Consider the following 27,556-nt stretch of genomic DNA (forward strand, 5'->3'; position numbering starts at 1 on the left):
GTAATAATATAATTAGCATTCAGTTAGTTATATAATAAGTGCCATAAAGGAGAAAGTCTAAGATGAAAGAGAGAATATACCTGGGTGACCTGAGTTAGTCTGAAGGGTCAGGCAAGGCTTCCTGGAAAATGATATTCCAACAGAGACCTTCAGGGTAAGGAGGACTTAGCTCAGTGAGGAAGGGCTGGAGGATAGAGCTGGTGGTGCAGAAGGGATGGGAGAACCAGGCGTTACTGCAGAACTCGCAGGCAGGCCTGTGTGCAAGGTGTGCAGAGAGGGAGTTTAGCAGATGAGACTGGCAAGGTAGATCGTGTAGCCTATCTAGAATTCTGCAGGCCTACTGCAATCCACGAAGTGCAGGAAGGTGGTTGGCCATTCCCGTGGAAGAGCAGCTGCGGAACTCAAACTTGGAGGCTCATTCTGTGAGCTCGGCTTTAGGAAGCACTCTCCTACATTTCGTAGACCCGATGTGGAATTTTTATTGTCCATCTACAGATGCCTACATCGTATCAAGCATCTGATTACAGTAAGACAAACCAGCCTGGCTGGCCTGTTGAATTAAGCAGTCAGGAGTTGTAAATGACACATCTCCACGGTCACACACAGCAGAATCATCTGACCCCAACTTGAGAATTAAGCAATCATAAAATATCAGAGCAATCTACTGCCTCTGCTAGCCTCCTGTCCATCTCAGAAAGATAAAACCAGTGGAGCAGGTTTCAATAAACAAACCCCAAACACTCCACCTGGAAACCGCACCTCTCTCTCTCTGCCTTTGACCCCTTTGCAATCAGTCAAAATGGGCCCATTGTCACCTGGAAAATAATGCCCCAAACAAATTCTCCCTATTACATTCAGCACATAATATATAATTTAGAGAGCTGTTTTTCATGGAACTCCCAAGTGAGTTATAAACAATAATTAAGCTTTTTTCATACTCAGTAAGAAGGCATATTTTCACTTTACAGCTGAGGAAAGGAGTTACAAGACAAGCACAATGTTGAATGTCTGGTGCGGGGGGGGGGGGTGGCTGCTGCCACAATCATGACATTAGAAATCTCAATTACCCTTGAGGCTCCTCCTAAACCTAACTGGAGTCACTGCTGGCACTAAACATTCTAGATGTTTAACACCAATGTGCAAGGCTTTCTTCTTTTCCTCCTCCATCATTCATTCCTTTAGAAAATGTATAGAAATGGGAGGTTAAGGATCCAGCCAGGACAATGTCTTTATGTCTAATTCAGATGGGACATCTCCTAGAGGTAGTCTGTTGTGACAGAAGGAGACTTCTACTACAAAAACAGTGTGATTCTAAGGCTACACCCCTGTCTCCCATCTCTACCTGGACTACCCCAATCTCCTTCAGATAGCCCATTGTTAAGACTGTGCACATTCATTCAGAAAAACATACCTTTTCTCAAAAAAGTATTTTGACTTTCCTTCAAATTTGTCAATTCTGATAAAATCGACCTACTGAAAATAATCCACTAGACATCACCCTCAAACTCCACATTCTAGTCTCCTTTAAATCAAGAGTTAGCCTAGTCTGTCTGATGTTATCAGAATGATCCCTTTGTGAAGGTCATTATAACCTTGAACAGGTACTGACACACGGGGGCAACATGGGCAAGAGCACGCAGCACACAGAAGCAGTGACCGGGCTTCTCAGGCTGCACTGTGTCTACCTGGGTGACGGGCAGGTTTCTCAACTTCTCTAAACCTTAATTTATTTGCCAACAAAATGGGTATAACTGGATTTTGGTGAGGAGAAGTGGGGCAATGCATGCAAATGAATTTGCAACCCCCAGGAAACCCTCAGTAAATGCTATCATTACCATCCCCCTTGTAGATGTTGCCTGTGGAGTATTCATCCTACACCCACAAAACAGGCAGGGGCCTGGAGCACATTCCCTAGTCCCGCTTTCTAGAGTCACCAATAAATAGTATCTGTCCCAGGAAGATCACTTAACATTAGGGCATCAGAAAGCACTTTGTTGTGGGTTTGTTTTTGTAAGACAAAGTTAAGGGCTTGAAATGAGACAAAAGAAAAACAAGTACCAGCATTGCAATGTTAACATTTTTATTGAACTGAAGTTGGTGCAGGACAACAGGGGCCCGCCACGGCTGCTGAGCTCAGTAACAACTGAAAAGTCCCTGTGACATTTTACCTTCAGGAGCCCTAACACGGTTTGGTTGGAACAACTGGGAAACAGCATAGATATATATAGTCTTTAACACTTCGAATGTTTTGAAATGAGGCTCACAGCCTTGTTCAGTTTCCAGGTTACAAAGAACATTGATAACATCTTCTGTTGCCTTTATTTAGTAGTGTCAGTTAGATATCCTTTCCCAAAATGTTCCTCTCCAAGTGCTGGCTAGAAAATCTCTCCCATCCGGTACATGTACGAAAAAGATTTAGTAACACTTAGGCAAGTAATCAACTGTAAGAACTTCAGAAGTAGTTTATACCAAGAATACGAGACTCAACACTCATACTGCCAGAAAGACAATGAACTGGCTAAAGAGTTCAGTTCCAGGCAAGTGCCAGAAGCAAAAAATAAAGTTATGCGAGGGGTAAGGCAACCAAGCAGTGTTGGAACTGATGGGCCACTTGTGTCTGAATCTCATTTCAACATCTTGCTTCCAACATGCCAGTATGCATTTGTTTTACATAAGGTGAATCACTTTAAGTGAAAACTGCTCTACTAGTTCAAAGATCAATCAGGGATGAAAGAAAATTAATACTGAATTTTTATAATCAATGCACAGAGCAATGATATGAACTGACCACAACAATTACTTCTGAGAGAGCCAGAACGGAACATCTATCACTACTCAGAGTTGAAGGTTAACCCTCTAAATTATTCCACGGGAAACAGAAACCAACAAGACAGGAAATGAAATCCCCACATAAAAAACAAAACCACATCTAGTTCATGTTCTTTTTGGATTGAATTAAATCAGCTACTCATTTGATCTAGAACTCATGAGTGTTGGTAAAAATTTTCAAGAGTGCTTCAAATTATTTTAGATGAAATGTGATGAAAAATGTAACAACTTAACTGTCTCATCTTGACAATGCTGTTTACACTTAATGTTTCTTTAAAAAAAAACTAAATAAATTCTTCGACCAGAGTAACTGATATTAAGTGACCACCCATCTCTGCAGCAATTATTTGACAATATCTATAGATCTAGGAGTAGGAGATGAATAATGATTACAAATATTTTAATAGGCTTATGCCCATCTTCAAAAGAGATGCAGCCTCAGGTTACAGAAGATTCAGAGATTTACAACAGACAGACAGATACACATTTTATAAGGATCTTTCCCAAGGTGCACAACAAACATCTAGATTAAGGCTTTTATAGGTTGGTGGTCAAGTCCATGGGTATGCAATGCTGGATTTTTGTAAAGCATCTCCAGCTTCTATTATTACCCAATTTGTAAACTAGCAGGTGTACTGATATAGATGGGTAGGAGCTCTGAGGGCTAACAATTGACCAGCCAGAAGACTTGTTTGTAAACAAATTCCGAAATAAGAGTTGGCAGTGAAACACTCGAGAGGCTGCCTCACATCCTGGAGGGAAAAGTGATGTGCACTTGCTGATAAGGATGGGCTTCAAAAATGCCAGTAGGTGGACTTGAACATTCAAGACTTTGAGATTTAGAGACCTACTAGTACTATATCCAAGCCAATGAATGATTCTCATTTCTTAGCTTGCAAAAGTCTCCTGGGGGATACTTAAGAAAATGTGGATGGACACCTGGGCCCTATACCCAGTGATTCTAATATGGGTGATAGATAGTGGTCTCAGCACCTTGTTTTTGAGAAATACCACTCATAGCAAATAGCAGCACACTGTCTCTGAGTAAAAGGCCAAGATGCCCAAGAAATGATACCAATGAGGTCATTACCTACAGACACATTCCTCAGCAGACTCCACCTTAATGATCTGAGGACCAAATTTACCCCCAATTAAGTTTCCTTTCCTATCTTTTTTCAATGGAAAGTTGGAAACCATGAACATTTAATAATGATTGTACCAATTCTGAGGTAAAAGGAAAGCACCTGGGATCTTCATGCTAAAAGAAGTTGAATTCCCTAGGAGGTCCGTGCTACATAGAAATTAAATCTCAGCAGTACTGTTACAGAGCTATAGTGCACAGGGTCTTGTTTTAGTCTTTGTGTAGTTTGTATGCTTTTGTATACTTTTAATATATTATCTATTCTTTTCAGTTAATCTTTTAGAAGAACTCCAAAGAGAGAAGTTCATCTATATGCTCTCTCAGGTTTTCTGGACACTAACATTTTTCTGGTTTGCAGTGATACACAACAAAGTTATTTATTTGTTTTTTTGAATGCTGGAGACAAACAGCTTTATTAAAGATACTACCAAAAATTTTGGCAAACATTTCAAAACACACTTGTAAACATAATGCTTCCCTTTTTAACTGGCAGCACTTTGAAAAGACAATACGGTAAGACAACACAACTTGAATTAACATTAGTTTAAACCTTACATTTTTGACATAACTTATGTTCCCACATGATAAAACAACAAGTGATAGTTTAAATCGACGTCAACAGATAAACTCCATGAAATGAAAGTTTGTGCTGTTTGATGAATCACAGTACGCAATGGTTAAATATATCCACTGTTTTTTATATTCCTGGTACAAAGGATGAAGAAAAAAATCTTTAAATATACATTTCATGTAGGTAATAATTTCTTTGCATATCTCTCTTCAAAAAATACTTTATAGCAGTATATAAATAGGTTACCTACATATTTAATTTTATAACTTTGCCCCAAAACTATAGATTTGTTTCATGTTCATAACTTATCAATTTTGCCCAACGACACTGACAAACTGTTGAAATGGAAATGCTTTTGTCTTCTATGACAGAAGAAGCAATTTGACAGGAAAAAAAAAAACAACAACCTACAGTGACACTCGTCAGTTGTTTGACCTGAGCGTTCGGCCTACAGAGAGCAGCAGCTTTTTGCCCTTCACGCGCGCTCACACCCACACTGCCTCTGCACACAGACAGCAGGTCACACACTCGCTTGCAGACGCCGGTAGGCCACGGTGGCTTCCCAGTGTTCCAGTCAGGTGGGAAGTGGTGCAGCTAACGATTAACCACACTATGTACACAACTAGCAAACACCTTAAGGCAATCATTGCAATGGGGGTTAACTTGCAGGGTGGTTTCACTGTTCTACATCAAGTCGGCCTGTATATACACATGTGTACATGCAGCTACACATGTGTACATACTCGAAGACCTTTCTATTTCTTAACCCTCCAAAAACAATGTTTTAATTTTTTTATTTTGTGCAAATTTCTAAATATCCTACCATTTAAGGCAAAGAGTTCCCATTAAGAAAGGTCAGAAAATAGGCTTATGTTTACCCAAAAGCATTTCACCTTGCACATTACTGTTTTTTTTTTTTTAACACACATAACTCTGAAGTGTGGACACTGGATCCCCAATATCTAGAAAAATCATTTCTAATTACAAACAAGTTTTTAAGAAAAAACTGATTTCAAAAGTATAGATACTGGATCCCCAATATCTAAAAATAATTGCTTCCATTGACAAACACAAGTCTACAGGGGGGAAAAAAAGACCAGAAAAAGCAGCTTCAAAAATGCAGGGAAGCAAAGAAAAGTGGGAGGGGAAAAAAGGTAACTCAAGTTTACAAATACTGAAACTTTCAACTGGCAAAGTTTCATTTTTGTTTTTTGGAATCTTAGAGCAACTCATTTGGAATTTTAAATAAATAAGCTTAAGTTCATTCACATCTTCTGGTCCAAGCAGAGCTCTAGTGCCATGACTCCGCTTGCTGTTGGTCAAATTCACCTATTAGTCTTTTGATGTGAGCCAGCTTGTTATGAAGATACTCGCATCTGTATTTTTCTTCATGGTAATTGGGACTAGACTGTGGATGAAAAAACAGAAAACAACACGCGAAGGGATCAGGTTGCAGAATTTGTAATTACTGCCCCACTTCATGTCAGAAAGCCAACAGTGATGATGCCTACCTGCTTGATCTTCTGATATTCTTGTAAGACTTCTTCATGAATATTCTACAAAATTAAAAATTAGAAGTCAGAAGAGAACTTTTTCTGTTTGCAGTATAAAGTTAACACACATTTGGCAAGGGTGTGGGAAATATTGCTGATGGAAGTTTAAATTGGTATAATCTTTAAGGAAGGCAATGTGGCAACTGCTGTCAATATAGCAAATGCAAACCTGACTTGGCACTTACACTTTTCTTTTAGATTTACTTGTGTCTGAGTGAAATGACTTGTGCAGAAGGTTACTCACTGCAGCACTGTTTGTAAGGCAAACGACAGTAAACAAAATCTAAGTGTCCATCAGTTCATGCAAAGGAATACTAAGAGACCATTTGAAGGGGAAAGTGCTTACGTATTTATAGAAAAATTCTCTAGGATGCGTCATATTGTTCAGTGAAAAAAGCAAAGTGCAGAGCAATTTACATTGTTTGTATCATTTGTTTAAAAGGGGGAAGTAGAATAACACCATATTCTAAGAATTTCATTACTTCCAAGATGCATGTCTTCTCATTTTAGTGTAATCAGGTAAACGATAATGTATCATAGCTTAACTTACGGGAACATAAGACAATGGCGCAACTTATAATTGACGACATCTTAGATTTAATTACATATGGTATATATGTGAATTTATTTGTTAAGCTACTTACACACACACCTGTGAAAGAAGACCCTGGGAACAGTACCACTGATTGCCTCTAGGGAGGGAAATCAGGTGGCTGGGGGAAATGGCTAACCCTACATACCATATCACCTGATGTATGATGGATCTGAGCAGTATCCAAATGCTTACATTCATTCCTGCACATGTCTATATTCACCTTACCTTCTACTGCAAGTTAAATAACTTGTCCAAGGTCACACAAGTATATATGGTAGGAGCTGGGAATCAAACCCAGGCACTCTGGCTCTGAAGCCTGCTCCTAACCACTGAGCAATCCTTGGAATCTCTTGCACCCTCAAACACTAACTCTCCTGGCAAAATGCTCTATAATTCTAGGCAGCTTGTTTAAGAGATTAAGGCCCACTAATAGAAGACATAATGAACCTCTAGGGCACGCGCATGCTCAGGCTGATTTCCCCATTGTGGGAGAACCAGTCCACTCTGTCACTTAGGTTCCTGTCAGAGCAGTGCTAGTGGGCCAGGACGGGGGCACCACCTATGCCTCTGAAGTATGACAAAGTGACCTCGATAATGAAAGGAAAGAAACACTCCTTTAAATTAATCCTTTTGCTAAGGACAATGAGAAGAGTCAGACCAGGCTTCTACAGTTCTTTGTTAGCTGTAATAATATTAGCACTTAAGGTAGGGAAGTGAAAACTGATTAACAGCTGTAAACAAAGGTCTGTCTCTGGACTAGCTGGAAGCACCAAGCTTTTCTTCACTTAAATCCCAAATCTCTGTGGTATGAAGCCCCCATTATATTCTATGTCTGTATCTTCCATATTCTATGCCCAACTGAGGTTATTTTTAAACATTAATTAAAATATTTACTTGAAATAGCAGTTTTGGGTAATAGTACCAGATCTAGGAACAATAGTCTGAGTTGGTAGGTAATGCAATCAAATATTTGGATGAATCTGGAGTCCAACTTTTTTCCCTACTTAGTTGTGTTTGGATTTTTCTCAATACACTAAACAATATATTATAGTAAGTGTATAACATATGTTACATATTTTATACATATTACGTTAAATAAAAGTTATTTTTTCCACTGATAGAAATGCAGGTTCATTGTGTTTACTTATTTTCAAGAATCATTCAAATATTTCATTTCCTTGCTAAGTTTAAATGAGAGCCAAAGGCTGCAGAGAAGCCGCTCAGGGAGAAGATGCACTCTGCAGGCCAGCTGGTACCTGGAGGTTGGGCCGCACAGAGAAATGAAATCCGAAAGTCAGTCCTTCTGGGAACAAATGCCTTTACCTGATATTCTTTGGAGCCTGGAGAAAGGCGCTTTCGTTGTGCATCCAGTTTGATAAATTTTCTAGCTACAGTCTCCATTCTGGCATGCAAGGCCCTGTACTCATCATACTCAGCATTGAAGTCATCCTTGTAATTCTGGCGTTGCTCATAGGAAACGATAGCAATGTATTTTCTAGTAAGAAAAACAGGATAAAAGACAGCCATGTGACTCCTTTGAAGACCTTTCAGGTGAAATTATCCTAAAGAAGAGCTCAAGAGCATCAATGAAGGTGAGTAAATGTAAAAAAAAGACATGGTGGCAATAGAATTAAAGTGCGACTGTGCAAAAACAAAACAACACACACAGATGTAGCTTCTGAACTTTTTCTATCCAAAATAATTCACTACAAACTGGCAGGCAGAAGCCAACATCAACTACAAGTCACGTGGGGACAGAGGATGAGGTGGTGATGTGACGCCAGGAAATGCGGCGGGGTCCCCGAATGCTGAAGCTGAGGCTCTAGACCCGCGCTCCCTGGGGAATCTGTCTGCAGGCCTTTCACACCTGCTGCCCTCGCGGAGGCTTATCTCCTCTACCCCTTTCCTCCCACTTCTATTTAGGCAAATAGATCAAATACAAAAGGGAAAGTGTTTATCATTTTTAAAAATGACATAATATAACATGTCATGCTGTGTAAGAGAAAGGCAGTGTTGCATGATGAGTCTGATTTACTTTCTTCTTTTTTAAAAAAGATTCTACTTATTTATTTTTAGACAGAGGGGAAGGGAGGGAGAATCTGCTTGGTTGGCCCTTGCATGCCCCCAGCCAGGGACCTGGCCTGCAACTCTGGCATATGCCCTGACCAGGAATTGAACTGGCAACCTTTAGGTTTGCAGGATGATGCCCAACCCACTGAACCACATCAGTCAGGACTGATTTACTTTCTTAATAAAAATGCCATAAACCTGCTTTACTTTGGGGTATGAATATTTCTAGAGACCTGGTAAATGAAGGCCATTTTCCCAGAGTGTCAAGTTTATTCAGTGCTAAGTAAATTAAACCATGATTTTACTATTAAAACAGAGTTAATGTTTGTGGATCTAAGGGATGGGACCCATCTAAGAGATGGGTCTGGTCTGGGTCTTTGCACTCTGTGCTTCTATCATGGAATGCAAGATTCCCTTGACTTTTTGGAGATAAAAATTGAGATTTCAAAGCAATTTCAAGCAGGTGGCAGGAGATCCAGAATGGCCCCTACTGGTCCATAATATTCTTCACTATGGGAAAACCATGAGGTTCAGTCCTCTTCAGAATGGTTTCAGATAATCTTACCAGTTTTATTTAAAATGTGATGGCACAGATACCTAGTTGGAAATGTAAGGAAAGTCATGCAGTGAGCAACCTTAGTGCCCTCATTAATATTTTTGTTCGTGCTGAGTTAGCGTAGAGGTTTAATTTTCCAGGTGTAACCCAGACAGTGGTAGCGTGCCGATTTAAGGCTGCCCTGCTGGCATCTCTGCGGCACCGGGAGCACTGCCAGCCAAGGCCGGGGCAGAGTCCTCTGCAGACAGGGCTGTCCTCACTGCACAGGGGAGGGGCCGAGGGCCGAGAAAGGGGCTCCGGGAGACCCACACGAAGGACAAGGGCTAACCTGACTGGGAAAGGCGGGGTCACTTTGTTATATAAAATACTGACCCTGCTTTGTCAAAACCACACCCTCAGTGTTTCATTTAATAAATTCCTTAGGAAAAGTAAACTGACCAACAGTCATATTGCTATTATAGAAGATTATTTGATTATGCTGGCATCTTAACAAAAATTTTTTACCAAATATTATGAATTCTATGGTTGGCTCTTAATTCAGTAATGGAATTAAATTTTAAACAGTTTGGATAATTTACAACCAGAAGTAGCAGAAGTATTCTTATTAAATAAAAATTAGGAATCTTTAAATCAGTATGAGTTATTTGGTCTCACAGTGTGGTCTCTTGGTTTTTTATGAAGCAACTTAAATTTAAGTTTTATATTTTTGGTGATATTTCTGCAAATGCATGCTTTCTCATATTTTCAGAAACTTTTCTGGTTAAAATAAATTGCTTTTACTTAAATAAGGGAAGCAAACAATCACACAGGTTATGTATTTTCATAATTTGTGAAGAGCTAGGAACATGACAAATGTGCAAAATACACTGACGCAAAATGCAGTGACTGTCCCCAACCAGCAAGTTCATTTTGTTTTAATGCAGAACTAACTGGTCAAGTTGACCAGACACGACCTGAATCCCTGGGGAAAAGGTCTGAACTATTTTTCAGTGTCCCTGCATGATCTGTCATATATAACAAGTATATGTAACTACAACAAAAAAGAGGAACTTGGAATCAATTGCCAGAGGGTGGGAGCACAGCACTGCAGCTCTTGTTTGAGGGGCAGCACCTTCCACAGCACTTTCAAGGAGAAGGGGGTCTGCAGTTGGAGTGGTGAACCCCAGTACCAGGTGAAACAGGTGCTGTCCTGCAACCGGCCCTTCCGGGGCCAAGCAGTGGCCGCAGCTTTTCAAAGCTCCCCTCAGGACTCTCAAACTATACGCTGCCTCAGATGAAAGAGTACTCAGCATGGTTTCTTGGATTCCTTTTAGTTAAGAGATGATAACCAACATTATGGTTTCCTGCTGTATCATTTCCCAATAAGTATAGCTTTCACAACACTGTTAAGCAAAAGTAACACATTTTAAGTATAAAATGTTCTCTACTCTGAAGACGAGCATTTCATTGGCCATGGAGGACTAAGTAGCACAGTTAAGCTTTGTCCACCCTGAGATGGTACTAAATAAAGATGTTCATACAGCCCAGATTCCATTTTCCATTCTACAGTCAAGCTATTTTGCATATCTGTTAATTTTTTAAGCTACTAACAGTCAGACCTGTTTGCTCTTTCACTCTCCATTTTTCCAGGCTCTTGCATCTTAATTATTTACTTCTTATAGAAGCCTTTGAGTCTGTAAAAAAGCTAGAATTATGTGTCCAAGTTATAATTTCTGTGATAGCCAGTTACGAAAATGTCCCCAGCTCAGCATTTAGCAACTTGTTGTCATAACAAGAAAAACATTATAACCTGTACTAAAGTGAGATGATCAAATCTTACTATTCTCTCCTCTTAAAATTAATTTGAGAGCAGAGCTTTATTTAGATAAAAATCAATGTACCTCTACTTTGGATGAACTGCAGAGGTTTTAGCATTTTATCAGTAACATGTGCAGGGAATGACTGTGCATTAATAGACTGTCAGCCTTAAAGAGTCCGATCCCTGAAATCTTCCATAATCAAATGCGTGGCCTGGCCCAGGAACAAAGGACAGGCTTCTCTATACTTAAACGCCACTGAGCAGGGCACAGCACAGGGGGAGGGACAACCTGCTCAAGCTGACAAGGGCGGATTTGTGACGAGCAGTCTTAATGGCAGTCTTTCAATTGCAGGGGTGGCTCTAGGACACTATTTCTGGAACTTCTTACTTTTCTGATTTGCAAATTATGGGAAAAGAATTTGCAAACTTTCTAAAATTAAACCGTTTTCTCCCAATGGCAGACATCTGAACTTACATCAAATAATCTGGGAGTTCAATGGTTGAAGAAGGCTCCGTGGAGGCAGCGCAACCCTCTTTAACTCCTACGAAGGAAAAAAATTCAAGCATTCACCAAACAGTCCGGTTATAAAATGCCTATAATTCTAAAATAGATCAGAAACATCTGGAACACTTTTCCTCAAATTCTTTTCTTCCATCTCAATAAGCAACAGTGAGCAAGGAATACAATTGAACACGAACAATACAGGCCCTATGACCAGCGCCAGCAGAACTGACGCCAGGCATTGAAAGCACCCGGCGACTGCAGTGTCTGCACAATAAAGGAATTCCATCTTAACCCAGGGTCAGTCTTCTATTCATCCAACAACAGTTGTGGCATCTGCCCAGCAATTCAAAGATTGTGGTGGCAGATGCAGCCAGACAATGGGAGATACAAATTTTACATTAACATCTACTTTTCATAGGATTTGAACAAGGCGGATGAGACAATGAAGTCAGGTAGCAGACTTTCAGCTCCTGTATATTTACTGCTCCCCTTTTTGTATGCAGAGATTGGAAATGGGGAGTTGTCCCATTGGTTTAAAGTAATTTAAAATAATTGGTTTAAAATAAGTTATTACTGAACACTGCTTCATACTCCTCTCATCTCTAACACTTGTAACAATAGATTTGTTTTTAAAAGGCCAAATAAATAAAGTGCTAGTCATTCAGGACTATGCTATGAAAGTATATAAAATCCCTCAGTATTTCATCTGTTTGAACATGCCATTTCCAGAGGGTATGTTTTGACTTTTTACTAGGATAATTTTTTTTATCAATCAAAGTAGAATTAAAATAGTAACTCAAACCCTAACCCTGAGGGCTGGCGAAACATATGCGTTCAATATAAAACACAAGTGAATATTTGAGGATTTCTCGGTTTAATACTTTAAAAGACAAAGCATACTAAACAAAACGTGCAAACTCTGTGGACTTAATGTTCCTGTACATATACAGATATATACAGTTGCCCCCATTATCCATAGGCGATATGTTCCAAGACCCCCAGTGGATGCCTGAACCTGTGGATAACAACCAAGTCCTTTCCCATCCATATGTACACTTTGTGGCTTCACTTTGGCTCATTTGAATCATCAGTGTCACTGTGCACTATGGGGCCATTTAAAATGAGGGTTGCTTGAACGCAAGCCTTGCAGTACTGAGACAGACCATCTGATAACCCAGCCAGCTACTAAGTGACTGTCAGGCAGGAGGTGCATACAGGGTGGAAACACTGGACAAAGGGGCGATTCACCTCCTGGGCAGTACAGAGCAAAACTGTGAGACTCTGTACTCAGAACAGCACTCACTTTAAAACTTACAAATTGTTTACTTCTCTAATTTTGCTTTTAATATTTTTGGACCATGGTTGACTGTGGGCAACTGAAACCACAGAAAGCAAAACTGTAGATAAGGGGGAACTACTGTACACTTGATTGAGGCTTGGGTAAAAGAATTTGTTTTGACAACAGTCTAAGTCTTAAAGGAAAAGGCATCAAGTGCATGTCACCTGTCTCCTTTGCCACAGACACCAGGTAAGTTACAAAAGATACAGGGGACATGGGTCTGGATCTAGATCTACCCTTGGTGACAATCTCAACTGTCTTTGAAAGATACCACATCCTCAGCCAGAGGATTCAACACACTGGGATGCACACAGTCTTCCTAGCACTAGTCTCGGACTCAGGAACACGAACAGTGTTCCTGAGGGTGCAAAGTGTGGAGGGTGGGGACTACCCAGGAACCTGGTTTTCCAATTCTGAACATGAGGTTTTATTACCTCTTGCCTTTTCTCTACATTTCAACAGATAAACTTTGATATGCAATATACTCAATCCAGGTCAATAAAGGCACTGTTATCATATTTTTCTACAATCAAAGGTTCTCCCATAGGGTAAAAATAGTTCAATCTAAAGACTACGGATTTTCAGTATTGTGGGCAAATTACAGAAAGGCAATGTTCCTTCAACTCTATTCATTAAGGAAATTTTCTAAAGTTGTCTTTTCTGGGGAATTGTGCCTGACTTAGGCTGGGTTTAAAATGGACGGCAAATGCTAAATGACAGGCTTGGGTCTTCTGTGTGCTGCCAGGTCAGACATTAAGTTTTAGAGGTTGTTAGGTTTTAAAAGTCACTATACCCCTGGGTAAGCAGCCCTTCTACTGGTTAGCTTCTCCTCAGAGGTAAAGCATTCTCTTAAGCTTCTTTGGGTCTCTAAATATTTGGCTTTTAAAGCTTCCAAAAGCTTGGAATGATTAATTTTGCTAAGAACAACTGATGTAAGTTTACTAAAACAGTGTTCTCAAAAGTGAAAAAAAAAAATAAAATTTAAGATCCATGAAGCAAATTGTCAACAGCCTTGTACAAGACAAACTGCTTCACTCTGAGTGAAGATGATGTCATACGATCTGTAAATGTAATTGTATCTTGTCTGTTTTATAAAGAATTTGACATTTCCCCTGTGCTAATATTAATTAAGGTGAGGGTGACCCTGGTTCTTTGGCAAAGAAGGAAATGAATATTCTTATTGGTAACTCTGTGTCTGGTTAAATCCGTTTAAGAATGGCATAAAATAGGTCACGTGGAGGTCGCACAAAACCATCACTGTTATGGAAGAGCAGCAAAGCCCACCTTCTTTAAAAGGGGTCCCTAGAGGGCCGCAGGGTCATTTTCAAATGTTACTCACCATCTCATTAACAAATATGAAAAATACATTCAGTAGTTGGCTAAAAAGAGACCAAAAATGCCTGCAGTAAAATGTCAAGAAAAAACCCTGCTCAAAAACACAGTACTAAAATTAAGAACTCAATGGAAGCTCATTTGATGAAAAAGCATTACAAATTATGAACAGCAAAACCTCACGTTCACACTCACGACAGTTCCCTCCCCCCACTCATTTATACCTCTGGTCGGTATTTACAAGTACAAAATACCTTCATTGGAATCTGGACTGGAGTTGTTCAGCTTGGCAATTGCCTCATCTCTTTTAAGGTCCTCTTCAATTTCCTCAATTGTCTCAATGTCGTGTTTCTTTATCTGGTCCTTTTCCTTGTGTTTTTTTGACTTCTTTTTGGACTTTTTGTGAGACATTGAATGGTTTTCTTCTATAGGGTCTGGACACTTTAGTAGAACTGAATCAGAGGGTAAGGTTTCCAGAGAAGTCCTAGAGGTATATTTGTCTTGCTGGTCCTCACAGATACCACTGTTCTGACTAAAACTGTCAACAGGTAGGTCTTGAGTCCCCCGGCCTTCTGGAGTGCTAGGGGAGTTGGAGTTAGAGTGTGCAGTCTGAGGGGGGTTGGAGACGGGCAGGTGGGTTGAAGGCAGCGGTGGAGCGGTGGGGATGGCGGCAGCTGCGGGAGGCGGCGCGAGGCCCGCGGCACATTTTTCACTGGTGGGACTGATGTGACCGTTTAATGTTGGCGGCACTCTGTTTGTCAGGTGAGATATTCGAGCTTTTTTATTCATTAAAGGATCGATGAAATCTGAATCTAAAAGTCGTTTCTGGGGGAGAAAACAGGAAAAAAATATGAGCCAGTTTTCATTAACATTCAATATATGTGTCACTGATTACTAGAAGAACAACTGAGTAATTTTATTCACACTTAATTAAGTTTATCCCTGGTGGTGTCTTAAACCTTTCTCTAAGCTTAAGTAAAAACAAGCAATAAGACACCAAAACAAAAGTGAAATAAATCCTCATGTCTAACGTAAAAAACCAGAGTCTGGCAAATATAAGAGAGGACAAAGGCAGGTTTACTGTGCCACTGTGACATTCTTTTGAGTTAATAAAGCCATCATAATAATCACAACTAGCATGTCTTTTTCCATATGAACAACAGTTAACCCACTTTTTGCCCACCTCTGTACAAGAGCAAATCCACCCCTGCAAAAAACAGAATTATCTTCTGGAGGGCGGGTCCCTTGTACAACAGGCTTCCCCCACTAGGTTAGGGACCCAACTGTATCAGTGTACCAGCTGGTGTTGTTGTGAGAGGCTGTGTTTGGCTTCAGTGATTTTTTTCTGATGACTCTTTCAACGCATTTGTCCATTTCACGATGGGTGATTTACGAGCACACCTGCCCACACCGTGCTGAGCGTTCAGCAGTTTTGGACCAGTAACAGCATGACCGCCATGCCCCATCCTCCCTATTCACCTGATCTCACCCCAAAGACTATTTTTTGTTTCCCCAGATGAAAAAAAAAGTCCTTGAAGGGAAATGTTTTGCTGATGTGGAAGAGGTGAAACAAAAAAATGGCCGAAGAACTAAAAGGCATCAAAATTGACTGGTTCAAAAACTGTTTTGAGCAGTGGAAAATTGTCTGAATAGGTGTATTGCATCGAATGGAGAGTACTTTGAAGGTGACTAAAATTTAGACATGTAAGAATAAATACACATAAATAGATACAACTTTTTATAAATAAACTCCAGTTTTGGGGCAATCCCTCCTTAGAAATGTTTTCTGAGTACTCATCTTTTGATTCTACAGCCCTACCCTACGTTCCCCGAGGGACTACGTCATTCAGGAGAGTATTAAAGAGAGGTGGCCAGCAGTTGGCACCATTTCACTCTATCAGAACTAATAAGGGTAAGTAAAAGGCTATAAGCCTACACTTATTTAATCTCTTCTAATGTGCTAAGATGCTCCTATTATAATTACTTTGGCTATCATTTATTATTTCACCTGTCTGAACATGAGAACACCTAGCACCTACATAATAATTTCCCTAAGTCTATCATTGTTGAAATCCTATTCATTTCCCTCCCCTTCATTGGATTGGAAAATAAATCTTAATAATTGGTCCATAAAAATGATATGGAGCCCTGGCCAGCTGACTCAGTTGGTTGGAGTATAGTCCAGTGCACCAAAAGGCTGCGGGTTCAGTTCCTGACTGGTTAAGTGTGGGAGGCAACTGATCAATGTCTGTCTCTCACATCACTCTCTCTCCCCCTTCCTTTCTCTCTAAAATCAATAAATATATATCCTTGGGTGAAGATAAAAAAATATTATGAAATTAGTTTCAAAAAATTTTTAAATCATGCTAATATTAGCACAATTCAGCAATAACAAAAAACAGTATTTAAATTAAAAAGAACATTTAGGCTGCTGAAAAGTATAAGAATGTACATCCAATGAAATACCAGGGCTGAAATTTCAGCTTGAGAGAAAGTAAGTCAATCATCCCATTAATTTAATCTGTTTTCAGTTTAGTACCATTGATTTGGCACTTGGTATATAATTAGATCAGAACTAAAAGCAACTTCATGGTAAGTGGCAATAACACTGAGGCTTCTATAGATACTGTACATGTAAGGGCAGAATTGCTCTTACTTCATTCCTCCTCTATGCCTCATGGTAGGTTGCTAACATTTTCTGACATGTGAATAGGCTTTGCCCAGGGCATGCTTACCGTCTGCCACACATCTGTCCTGTCTCCCTAATGCTTGGGAAGAGGGTCCAGAGAGAGGAACACTTTGTCAGCAAACTGGGTTAAAGAGGTCTGTGCCACTGTCAGTCCTAAAGACCTGGGAGACTGAGAGTTCAAGGCTGGCAGGGTCTTTGGAGAACTAAGCAGGCTTGAACTCTAATACCATCCAAGGTCTCCCCACCTTTTTCCAGGATTAATTGAATCACTGGGGAAACTAAACTGGATGAAAGTCTAATTGCAGTATTCTGATTGAGATCAAACTGAAAAATGGAAAAGCAAGGTAGATGTTAGGTACTTAGACAAGCGCTGCAGGGCAGAGGATAGGAGTTCTGGGCTGAGGGCTGGTCTGTGAATTCTAGACCGAGTTCTGCTGCAAACCAGCTTTGTGACTTTGGGTAGACAGGCTGTGCATCCTCTGTGGGCCTAACTTCTCTCACATACGAATCGGAGGAACTGAGCTAGATGGTCCCTAGGTTCACTTCAGGACTATGCTTACATAACTTTATAAAATACCTGAGGAGAAGATGCAGTGTCTCTACTAGAACATACAGGAGATTCTGAACGTCTGGTGCTCGCAGCATTCTGAGACGGATTTAGTTTTCTGTAAAGGACACACAGGCTCCAGTTATGGAGAGGATTTTAAAATTTTCATGACAGAAAGCTTATTCTTGCTTCTTTTTTCTCAGCTCAACACTAAAATAACAGTGACTAAAATAATTTTGTTTGCATCATTTTTGAAGGAAAGAATTAACAACAGAACTTACCTTGACAGCACTGACTCTAATGACTGTCGGTCCATCTCACTGTATCCCGGCCAATCCCTCTGCAGCTCTTTAAAGACGTAACCCTTTAAGGTGTATGAGAGGTCCTTCGGGTTCAGATTGGCCACCTGGTACATGGTGTGACAACAGAACATTAGGTCTTTTTGCTGTTTCCTAACCTGAAGCAGGAAACTTTTTGGATTTATAATGAAAATAACTGTATCGACTGACCAGAAAGGGACTGCTAGTTTTGCATACACCAGATCTCAATAAATGTTATTCAACTTTATTTGGCAAATAAAATTTTATATACATAGCTAAATATTTTTTCCCCTGAATGGCCACTGCATTTGTCATATTTCTAACCCAATAATAAGTCCACATTAGGCAAAAAGTACAAGAAGATTTTTTAAATCAATGTTATTCTGGTCAAAGGAATACAAAAACAGTTATGTTATCAATATCATTGTTATCACTATTACCTACTTTTGGTTCTCAGCAAAAAACCTCAGTCGCTTGTATTAAGTAGAAACCAAATAGCGCCCAAACGTGAGGTTACAAACTTTCCCATCAGTAATCAACAGAAAATTATCTCCATAAGTGGTATCAATTCTGATAACTGTGTGTGTCATTTTTTGTGTGTGGGGGTAGGTAAGTTTACCCCTTGTAGCTGCCAGTGCTCCTGAAGAACTACTTATTCAAAGCCCCCGAAATTCCTAAAACCAGTAAATAGGAAGAAACCAAAATAACCCTCCAGTTACTGTCACTGGTCAGCCAGTCCATTCCCAAGTGTCGTCTTTTCTTGTCTCCTAACTACAGTTACCAGGGTGTCCAGACCTAAATTCCATTACCAACACTAAGGTATGGATTGAGGAGCCAAACCAAGACATTTTCAAGATCAGCAGAAAAGTATTTCTCCTGTCAGTTCCTACTGGAAAGGTCTTTTAATAACCCGACCTCCTCCTGTGTGAGTGCTATCAAATGTAGTAAGACAACATATGCTTTTCTCACAGCTTAGCTGAACGCTAACAAGTTAATGTTGTTATAAAATAGAAAATGGTAGGTTATCTTAAAATTCAAACTTGGAAATAAATTAACATGACATATAACAAGATTTTTCAAGTGAAATAAATAGAACAATCCTTAGATTTCCTATTATCTGGGGCACTATACATACAACCCCCCAAAACTAGAGATTATGGTTTTACTATTTCATAACGTTTAATATCATGTCTTAAATGTAAGAGAGAATAGATAAAAATAGACTTAAAGTGTTATTATTTGAATAACAGATGAAAACCTGCAGGTTTTTTTTTTTAAATAATGAAATTTAAGAACTTTGGAAATGTTATTGCTTTAGAAAAAAACAAAAGAGGTAGATTACCATTCACGCTGGATTTGAATGCTGACAATATTTATGACCCAAAGTCAGTATGAAAAATATAGGCAGTTACAAACCATTGACTTTAAGGAAATTAATGACCTACTTTTATACTTACACCTGTGATTATGAGGTAACTGATCAGAGGTATTACTTTATACATCCATATCCTTTAATGATGCCAAGTGACAAATCAAGGCACCCAACAGCAGAAAAATGCAGTCATTCAGGCAGCAAGCAGCATGCAGGGCAAAACACATTCTAAACTATGCAGTAGGTAAAAATATTCTAGTTTGTATCAACCAAAGAGTGATTATGCATTGTACAATTTCATTTATATAAGCCAATAAAATTATGACAATAGTTTAGTTGATTCGAGACTAAAAACAGACAATGAAAACTTCTTGCTTACTTTTGTAAGTGGAATTTCAGGGCAAAATTGACTTAACCCAAATGAAGATAATGACTCAAAACTTTAATTTTTTATTAACAATTCAGAAGCCTCTAACTTATGAAACCTGGTATAAATGCCCACATTTCAATTAGTTTTTAATTAAGTATTTAAACCAAGATGATTTAACTTAATATTCAGGAGTTATATTGCATTGCATTGATCAAAATGATCTTGAAATTTTTCTACCTCAATAATAATGGTTACAACAAGAGCAAGCCTTCTTAAATGAACTTCTAAAAAGGTAGGTGGAAGGAACTCTACTCTCTCCTGTGGTTCTCACCTGTTGCAGAATTGCTCCAAGGGAGTTCTTGTCTTTTTGATTGACACCATCTTTCTGCAGCCGAGCCAGCAGCTCAGGTTTCTTGTAGGCTTTCAGGGCCAGTAAGTGAATCACCCTGTCCCTATACGGCCGCTGAGAAACACTGCTGCTGCCGTGTGTCTTTCGAATTGTGTTCGCAGGGTTCATGGGGGTTGACCTTTTCCTCTCAGGCACTGCATCTAAAGCAGCTTGAGGTGCTTTCCGAATTTGCACTCTTTTCCCTAAAGTCCAGTGGAAATGACAATTGTTACATATTTGCGGGCAGTAATATAATGAGCATCTCAGTTTCCACAACTCTGAGTTAGGTGTCTGTTCATTTCTGGAGGGACTAGAGACCACTATTTCACATTTTACTTTAAAGAGATATGCAAAGGGAAAGCTTTTTGAATAATGGCCTAAAATATGAACTATGAACTTTTAATGGAATCGTTTACTGAAATAAATATGTATTATAGAAGTATTGTCGCCACTCAGCTGCATATAGATAACAATTAGTGATATACATTGTAGCAACAAACTAGAAATTTTAAGGATGCAGTTATTTGATTTTCAATGGAAATTTCCAGAAGTTAAACAAACATTTTACATATTATTTCTTTGACAGATATAAATATGGCAAACACGTGGAATATGAGAAATATCTTTTGTACCTCACTAAGAACACACTCTTGGCTGAGCAGGGGCATTACCTTAATAATTTCACAAATTAAAAGAGGGAAGTCAGATATAACATGGGGTCAATATCCTCAAGGGGCATCCACGAGTGATAGTCCTTTTCAACAGGCTGTATCAAATTTTAGGAGTCAAAGGTAAAAACAAGCAAAACCACTGACCAACCGATCTCTGAGGGCCACACAAGCCAGATCTCCCCTCTGTGGTGCTGAGACTACGCAGTTGAGTTAGATGAATGAAAATGGCAAAAAGGCAGACTTCACAACATTCCTGCACAGGCCAATACCATTCACATAATGAATTCACTTTCTGCTTAGACTTAACACACACAAGTGTTTGGCAAGTGGCTACTTCCAGAAAACACTCTGGACTGAAGTGACCTGCATACTATGTGGAGGTGTCAAGCCATCGGGCAGGTTACCGACAACACCTAGTAACCATTCCTTGTGGGAGAAACAGAAATTAGAATGAAAGTGTATAAAACCCTCATTTTATAATTTCTGAGGTGTAATCTTGTAACTCACTTACTGCACGTTAAGCCCCTAACTCCACGCACTCTGGTTAAAGAGAGGAAAGAACTGGAAATGGCGTGCAGCGTGGGACAGCTGCATTAGGTCCAAGGCTAGCAAACACAAACCAGGGATAAGTAAAAGCTGTGGTCTAGGATGAAAATGGGCTGGTTTAATGGGGCAGAAGATTTACTGAATGATAATTCTGCCCCTGCTAGGTTCCCTAGACCTGGCCAGAGGGGCTGTTTATTTGACACCACCCTCCCTAAATAATGGGAAAGGATGGGTGATGTCACCAGCTCTTAAAAGTTCTTTTCTATCTGGACATAAGTAATTATAAATATCAGATCAAAATACTGCACAAGAAAGGAATTCAACATTAAAGGGACATTGCCCAATGATAAGGAAAGGTATTAAAATAAGGTACAATTAGAGTTTTACAGATAATTTAGATTTGGTTTGTGAATTTTTCTTAATTTAGAGACAGCTAAATTATCATGCACCAGTTACGTGTTGGGGAGGGCCCCGTGCTGAGAGCTTTACACACGTTAAGTCTCACAGCACCCTGACAAGGCAGGTGTTGGTCCCATTTCACAGATGGGAAAACAGAGACTGCTTTCAACGGGATACGCCCAAATGGTAAAGTGCTCTCTTAGCGTTTTGAGGGTTCTATGATTGATACTCATGTCTTCCTGCTTGTACTTCTTTGTAGAATAGGTTTTATGAGCAAATGTCTAATGTCTGCTATTGCTTCATGTTAGCCTGCAAGCTCCATATAGGCAGGGCTGTGGCTGCTTTGCCCCTCAGGAGACCTTGACTCAGAATTTGATGACTAGCAAAGTGAAATAACCAGCAAAAGTGTCAAAGTGAATGACAGCAATAGAGCAGAGGTGCTAGAATCAAAACAGCATGTATTCCTACATCGCCAGACGGCCAGAAGCAGAAGACACAGAAGTTTCTGAAATGGCAACTGCCAACTTTCCAACCCACCATTTCTCAGTTGCAATAGTGTTAACACAGAGTGCTATTTTTTGAATTTTTAATACAGGTTTGGAAAAAAGATAATAATAAAAAGGGTTGGGATCACAACATTTAAGAAATGCTGTAAATTCCATACTCCCTTCCCCCTGAAACCTGTTTAACTTGCTCTTAACTTGCTCCTCTCCAAACAAGGTTACTGTGGGTACCTGCACTCCAGCTCTCTAGGGAGGGAGATGGGCAGGGAATGTTTAGCTAAGCTCAACACACCATGACTGGTCATTTAGAATGAGTTCAAGCCAGCAAGGAAAGCAAATAAAAATAAAAACACAAAGTGACAGTACTGCCATTGTGCTCTGGGCTACCCTGCCTCTTCTGTGAGTCTGACCCACCTCTAACCCCTGGGTCTCAGGAGAGCCCCACCCCTCCCTGAAGTACCTATAGGGCAGACAAATGAGGGAGGCTCACTTGCCCTAAAGAGGGGTATAAGTATGGCATTTGACAAAAAATTATAATCTGGCCAGGGGCATGACCGTTGAGGGTCAGATGGGGCCTATTGCTAGACTGTCCATCTATCTGTCCGTGAATCTCCTACCCCCAATATACTCACTTCACCTTTACCTCAATTTTCTTTTACAAAGACAGCTGTGGGGTCATCTATTTCTCTGAAATACTGAAAGGACAACCCACTGGGCCACTGAGTTTTATGCAAAGATTACTCGCTCACTGACTACCCGTCAATTTGTGCTTGTTCAACCAGGAAGGAAAGCAGGAAATTTGTGCCTGTTCAAAAAGAAAAAAGGAAAGCAGGAAAATGTTGGGTTCAAAGTGGGCAGAAGAAAGACTTCATTTTTTTTTTCATTTGTCTCAGAAAAGCCCTTTTAATAAAGCCTATGGGAGAACCTAATTCTCTTCCCAGACCCAAGTGCTAATCAGTTCCCAGGGCTCCCTATATAAACAGCAGCAGTAGGTCCGACAGGGTTGGGTAATCTGGGACTATATCTACACTGTTGTTTCACAACAAGGAGTTCTCTTCTAGCTTCTCCATTTAATGAGATGGCAGAAGTATCTCTCCCTTCATCGAATGGCTCTGAGTAAACCAGAAAATGAATCTTAAAAAAGTACGTCGGAAAGAAAGCAGGACTGTAGCCATCTCCTGCAGCTGGTTTTCTGTTCTGTGGAAACTGACCAGAAGCCCTGGCAACACTGACCCAAGGCTTTAAAAGCCGTGGCAGGACTCTGCCGATGGTGTGGCTGTGATGGTTAGATACCTCGCCCCCTGCGGCAGGGTCCGTCTCCCCCACTTGGCATGTGTGCTCACTTTTCAAAAGGTTTACTATCAAAATGTACATACACAACACACACAAAGTGTTCAAGCTACAAAGAACCTTAGATGTTATCTAGCTCAAATCTCTCTTATTTAATATTCGAGAAAATTAAGGTCCACATATGTTAAATGATTTGTCCAAGACTCAAACGTGCACTATCTCATCAGAAATAAGGAAGACTGGGGTAGAAGATGGGAAAACCAGGAACAGAATCTAAAAAATTAGATTGGTTGGGTTGATTTATATACCTAAATAAATATTAGCATGTAAAAAAATCTGTAATTCAATAAAATTCCAGAACTTAGGTAGGAGTCAGTGAGCAGCCTTAAAGATTCTAGTAACAGAAGCAATGGTGATTAGTGATTTTTTTCTTGATTTTTTTAACAAACTGAAGGGTGATAACACAACCGTGCTTACCACTGATATAAATGCCATGACTAGAAGTGGAAATATTACTGAAGAAATAATGTTTTCTAGGTAAAAGGCTCTCCTGTTCTTTTCCAGGGAAAATAGGCTTTGGTTGTCTTTAGCCCACAAGCAGCTTTCACAGAAACTCATATTCTTGGGTGACTAGGCCAGGTGACCCTTAGAAGCATAGTTTTCATCCCCTTAAACTTGGCCTGGGCTGGCATTATGCCACCATAACTCCGCATGGGACCAGCATTATTCCTATTTGTCCTCTATCTTGGCTGATGCTGTTGAAATAAACCTTATTCTACAGGTACCTTTAAGCTGGCATAGGTGAGGACACGGCACCATTTGGCATCATTTTATATGATATACTCAATTATGAATTACAGAGGTACCTCCGATTGACGTAAGAAAATAAGACAACTTGTCAGTGAGGCCAAACTCATATTATTTGCTATTTGCTGATACCAACAACTCGATATGTAAAGGAGGGGTAATTACAACCCACCCACCTCGTAGGGTGACTGTGACGTGAAATGCTGCCCAGTGCCTCGGGCATCACCAGCACTCAGTACGTGCTGCGTGATGTTACTACTGAAGGGTGACTGAGTGCCTTTTAAAGACCTGGATGAGTCAGATAGTTCTGAGAAAATGAAAAAAGTGGGAAGATATACCTGAGCTACACGGAAGGAAAGAAATAGGGTAAAAGACTGACAATGGAGAAAGTTAAAAGAAAAAAATCAAAACATGCCATAATAAAGAATAGTAAAAATTCAAAAACAACCAAAAGGTCAATCTAGATACTAGTCTTTTTCTCCCCTCTATTCAGAATTGACGAGACTTTTCTTAAGAATAGTGTGTCCAGTTTTGAACTTTGAGGTGAAGAATTGGAGGCAGTACAGAGGAGAGCAATAAAAATAATTAAAGGGTTAGGATACAGGCCCTATTAAGAAAAGTTAAAAGGAGCTGGGTTATTTGGCCTACAGAATAAAAGGCTGAGGAGGTTAATGACAAGACTGAAGACCAGAAAAGAAGCACTGTGCCGTGACAGTGAGTGGCTGGGGTGCTGAGGACACGGCACCAAGGGGGAGACTAAAGGGGGGGCTCAGGCTGGCAGGGGTCACTGCAGGGGGTTTGTCCGAATGGCACAGATGTAATTAGTTCAGATTCAGGCTTAGATAACCTCAAATTTTATGTGGGCCACTCCCCAAAATGTACATAAATTAGTACGGGAATTCTAAAATTCCCGTACCATTCATTAGGAAGTATATAGCCTATGGGCTTCTGGGTATTAAAAAGCCTGTTGTGTAAGCTGCAAATGAACTGTGCCGGACCCTAGCAAAATAAACAAAAACATACAAACATAGGGGACACCCAAGGATCATTCACTGGAAAAGTACAGTAGTCATCTCTGATTTTCCAGCTTTGGAATAAATCAATAGAAGGGTTTTCATCTAGTTATATTGGGAGAAAAAAATCATTTTGATGGCTTGAGTCTTCATTTGTCAAGTGCACCAATTTATCTCACTATTTCGAAAATGGTGGTATTGGGCAGAGTAAAAATAATACTTTTAAAGCAACAGGGACAGCAAATACATAGTTTGTATTTAAACTGAAATGCAACAGATCTTGTGCATTTAAAAAATAATTTGAGGTTTTAGCCTGCTAGCACAGAAAGTTAATTAAGTTATTTGTGAGCATAAAGGAGAGAGAAAGGAGGATGGAAGTTGCTACCTCACTCAGCAGGAAAGGGATGGTAAAAAATCTCATTGCTGATAACTTACTGGGCAGGGAACTGGGCCCCGTGGGTACAGACACCTGGGGAAGTTATGAATTGTTGTTAAACCAAACTAAATGTATCTAAGCTAAGCACCAGGTCCCAGGAGCACTGGCTGTGTTCCAAAGACATGCTTATTAAAGACTCTTGTGGAGCTTCTCAAAGCCAAATGTATTGTAGCTGGGTCAGCAAGGAAAAATACAGAAGCAGAATTCTACCATGGGAAAATATTGATTAAGAGATTTGGTTCGTCAAGAAACTTTTTGTGAGCATTCATATTTCCAAACTAATATCCTTTCAATATTTACTATTCAGTGGCTTGTGTTAGTAAACTAAGGACTCCAAGAACTCATTCTTACTCTTGATAATTCCCTTTATTACTGTTAATAGTCACTGTGGATGAACTCTTTAAAATTGCTGGGGTCATGGCTCATAAAGGAGAGACTCATCTTGCTGATCTAGTCTTCCTTCCCCTCAATTTGAGGGATATTTCAGTGAGCTGATGATAAACATAATAGAAGTGGGGCAGGCTCTTAATTAATGGATGAAGACCAGGATCCATAAATGACATGCCAATTGAGGTACAAAGGAGGCATCACCCGAATGCTTGGTATAAGCACATCTTATACTTTTGTAATAAAAATTCACTGTTGTGCAAAGATCCTCTGAAAATGTTAGTAAAAGCTGCAACAATAAGTTATCAACTCACAAATCCTACTGATAGATTTTTTTGTAAGATCAACCTGACCAAAGTGCAAGACAAAACCCATACCGTCCACCACTGAAATTGCTTGTCTAATGACAAAGAAAACACAATGGCACTATTCTCACAACCCCACATGGTAAAATAGCTGGACCAGGTCCAAATACTGTAAAACAATAACAAACACCCAACATGGGATTCAGACTCATGAAAAAAATAAAGGCTTTAAATCTGTTCTTCAACTAGGTAGCAGTCTGAAGAGAACAAATGACTTTTGACTATGTTACCCAAAATGTTCTGAAAACTAATTTTTGTGCTTTCATGAACTTAAAATTACCAGCATTTACCTACAGTGATCTTGAATTATTCCCATGGTCAGCGAGAAGAAGAAAGATGTCAATACAAACCTACATATGGTCCACCGGGCTTGATAACTTTTGTGCTTCGGTTGCGGGATTCCTCCTCTGCCTGGGTCATTCTTTCTCGTGTCATCTGATACGAGTCATTTGTGGCACACACTGTAATTTTATCTTGTATAAATCCCAGGCAGTTGAGCTGGGAGGCTCCAGAGCTGTCGAGTAAGACGATGGCTTTAATAGAGGTGCCCCTCAGTTTGTACAATAAAGTGCCAGCAAGAATTGTACAACCAGAAAATCACCAACCCAAATAACTTTGAAATCCTAAAATAACTAGTAGTAGTAATTTTTAAATGTAGAGATTATTTAAAACATTTGAGTTCCTCTCTTTATGTCACGTTTTTCCCCGTGAAGTGTGAAGGGAATGGGTAGAGCGCTCTCAGAGACCAAATCCGTGAAATTCTGAAAACAAGCATTTGGAGTAAATGCCAGAATCCTGATGGGCACTACAGTTCTTTCATTTAATGGTCAACTATTTCTTAGAATTAGCTACACTGATGGGAGAAGCGTGAAAAGTCTACTTTTAGTGGAACCGCAATATGTATGTTTTAGAAATGACTGGATGAAACAGACACACTACCATTCTTATGTCTAATAAGATATTCATTTTAAAGTTAAAAGACTGCCAAACATTAAGGCTTACTTTATTAACCCAAAGATCCTAAACATTTGTATAATTTATATTTACCACTTTGTTAAATCTCTATGTGAGGTGACCTATTTATATAGCAAATATTCTAAAAAATACTGGACAAGAGATTCTGGAAGGAATATTTTTTAAAATTTTTATTTAAATAATCATGCA

General features: G+C 39.6%; 1 protein-coding gene across 1 annotated transcript in view; it reads right to left on the reverse strand.

Moving 5' to 3' along the window:
* Nucleotides 1-2,043: 2,043 nt before the first annotated feature.
* The window catches only part of ELL2 (elongation factor for RNA polymerase II 2), a 78,820-nt gene continuing 53,307 nt past the window's right edge, over nt 2,044-27,556 (reverse strand). The window contains exons 4-12 of the mRNA XM_037153834.2: nt 26,743-26,906; nt 19,919-20,178; nt 17,807-17,931; nt 17,556-17,643; nt 14,544-15,114; nt 11,589-11,655; nt 8,013-8,184; nt 6,053-6,097; nt 2,044-5,949 (exon numbers count right to left, since the gene is read on the reverse strand). Of these exons, the coding sequence (XP_037009729.2) occupies nt 5,833-5,949; nt 6,053-6,097; nt 8,013-8,184; nt 11,589-11,655; nt 14,544-15,114; nt 17,556-17,643; nt 17,807-17,931; nt 19,919-20,178; nt 26,743-26,906 (1,609 nt within the window). The 3' untranslated portion in view covers nt 2,044-5,832. The remainder of the gene's footprint in view (nt 5,950-6,052; nt 6,098-8,012; nt 8,185-11,588; nt 11,656-14,543; nt 15,115-17,555; nt 17,644-17,806; nt 17,932-19,918; nt 20,179-26,742; nt 26,907-27,556) is intronic.

This window comes from Artibeus jamaicensis, unplaced genomic scaffold (genome assembly GCF_021234435.1).
Source record: "Artibeus jamaicensis isolate MK-2021 breed Jamaican fruit bat unplaced genomic scaffold, CSHL_Jam_final contig_3214, whole genome shotgun sequence".
Lineage (NCBI taxonomy): Eukaryota > Metazoa > Chordata > Mammalia > Chiroptera > Phyllostomidae > Artibeus > Artibeus jamaicensis.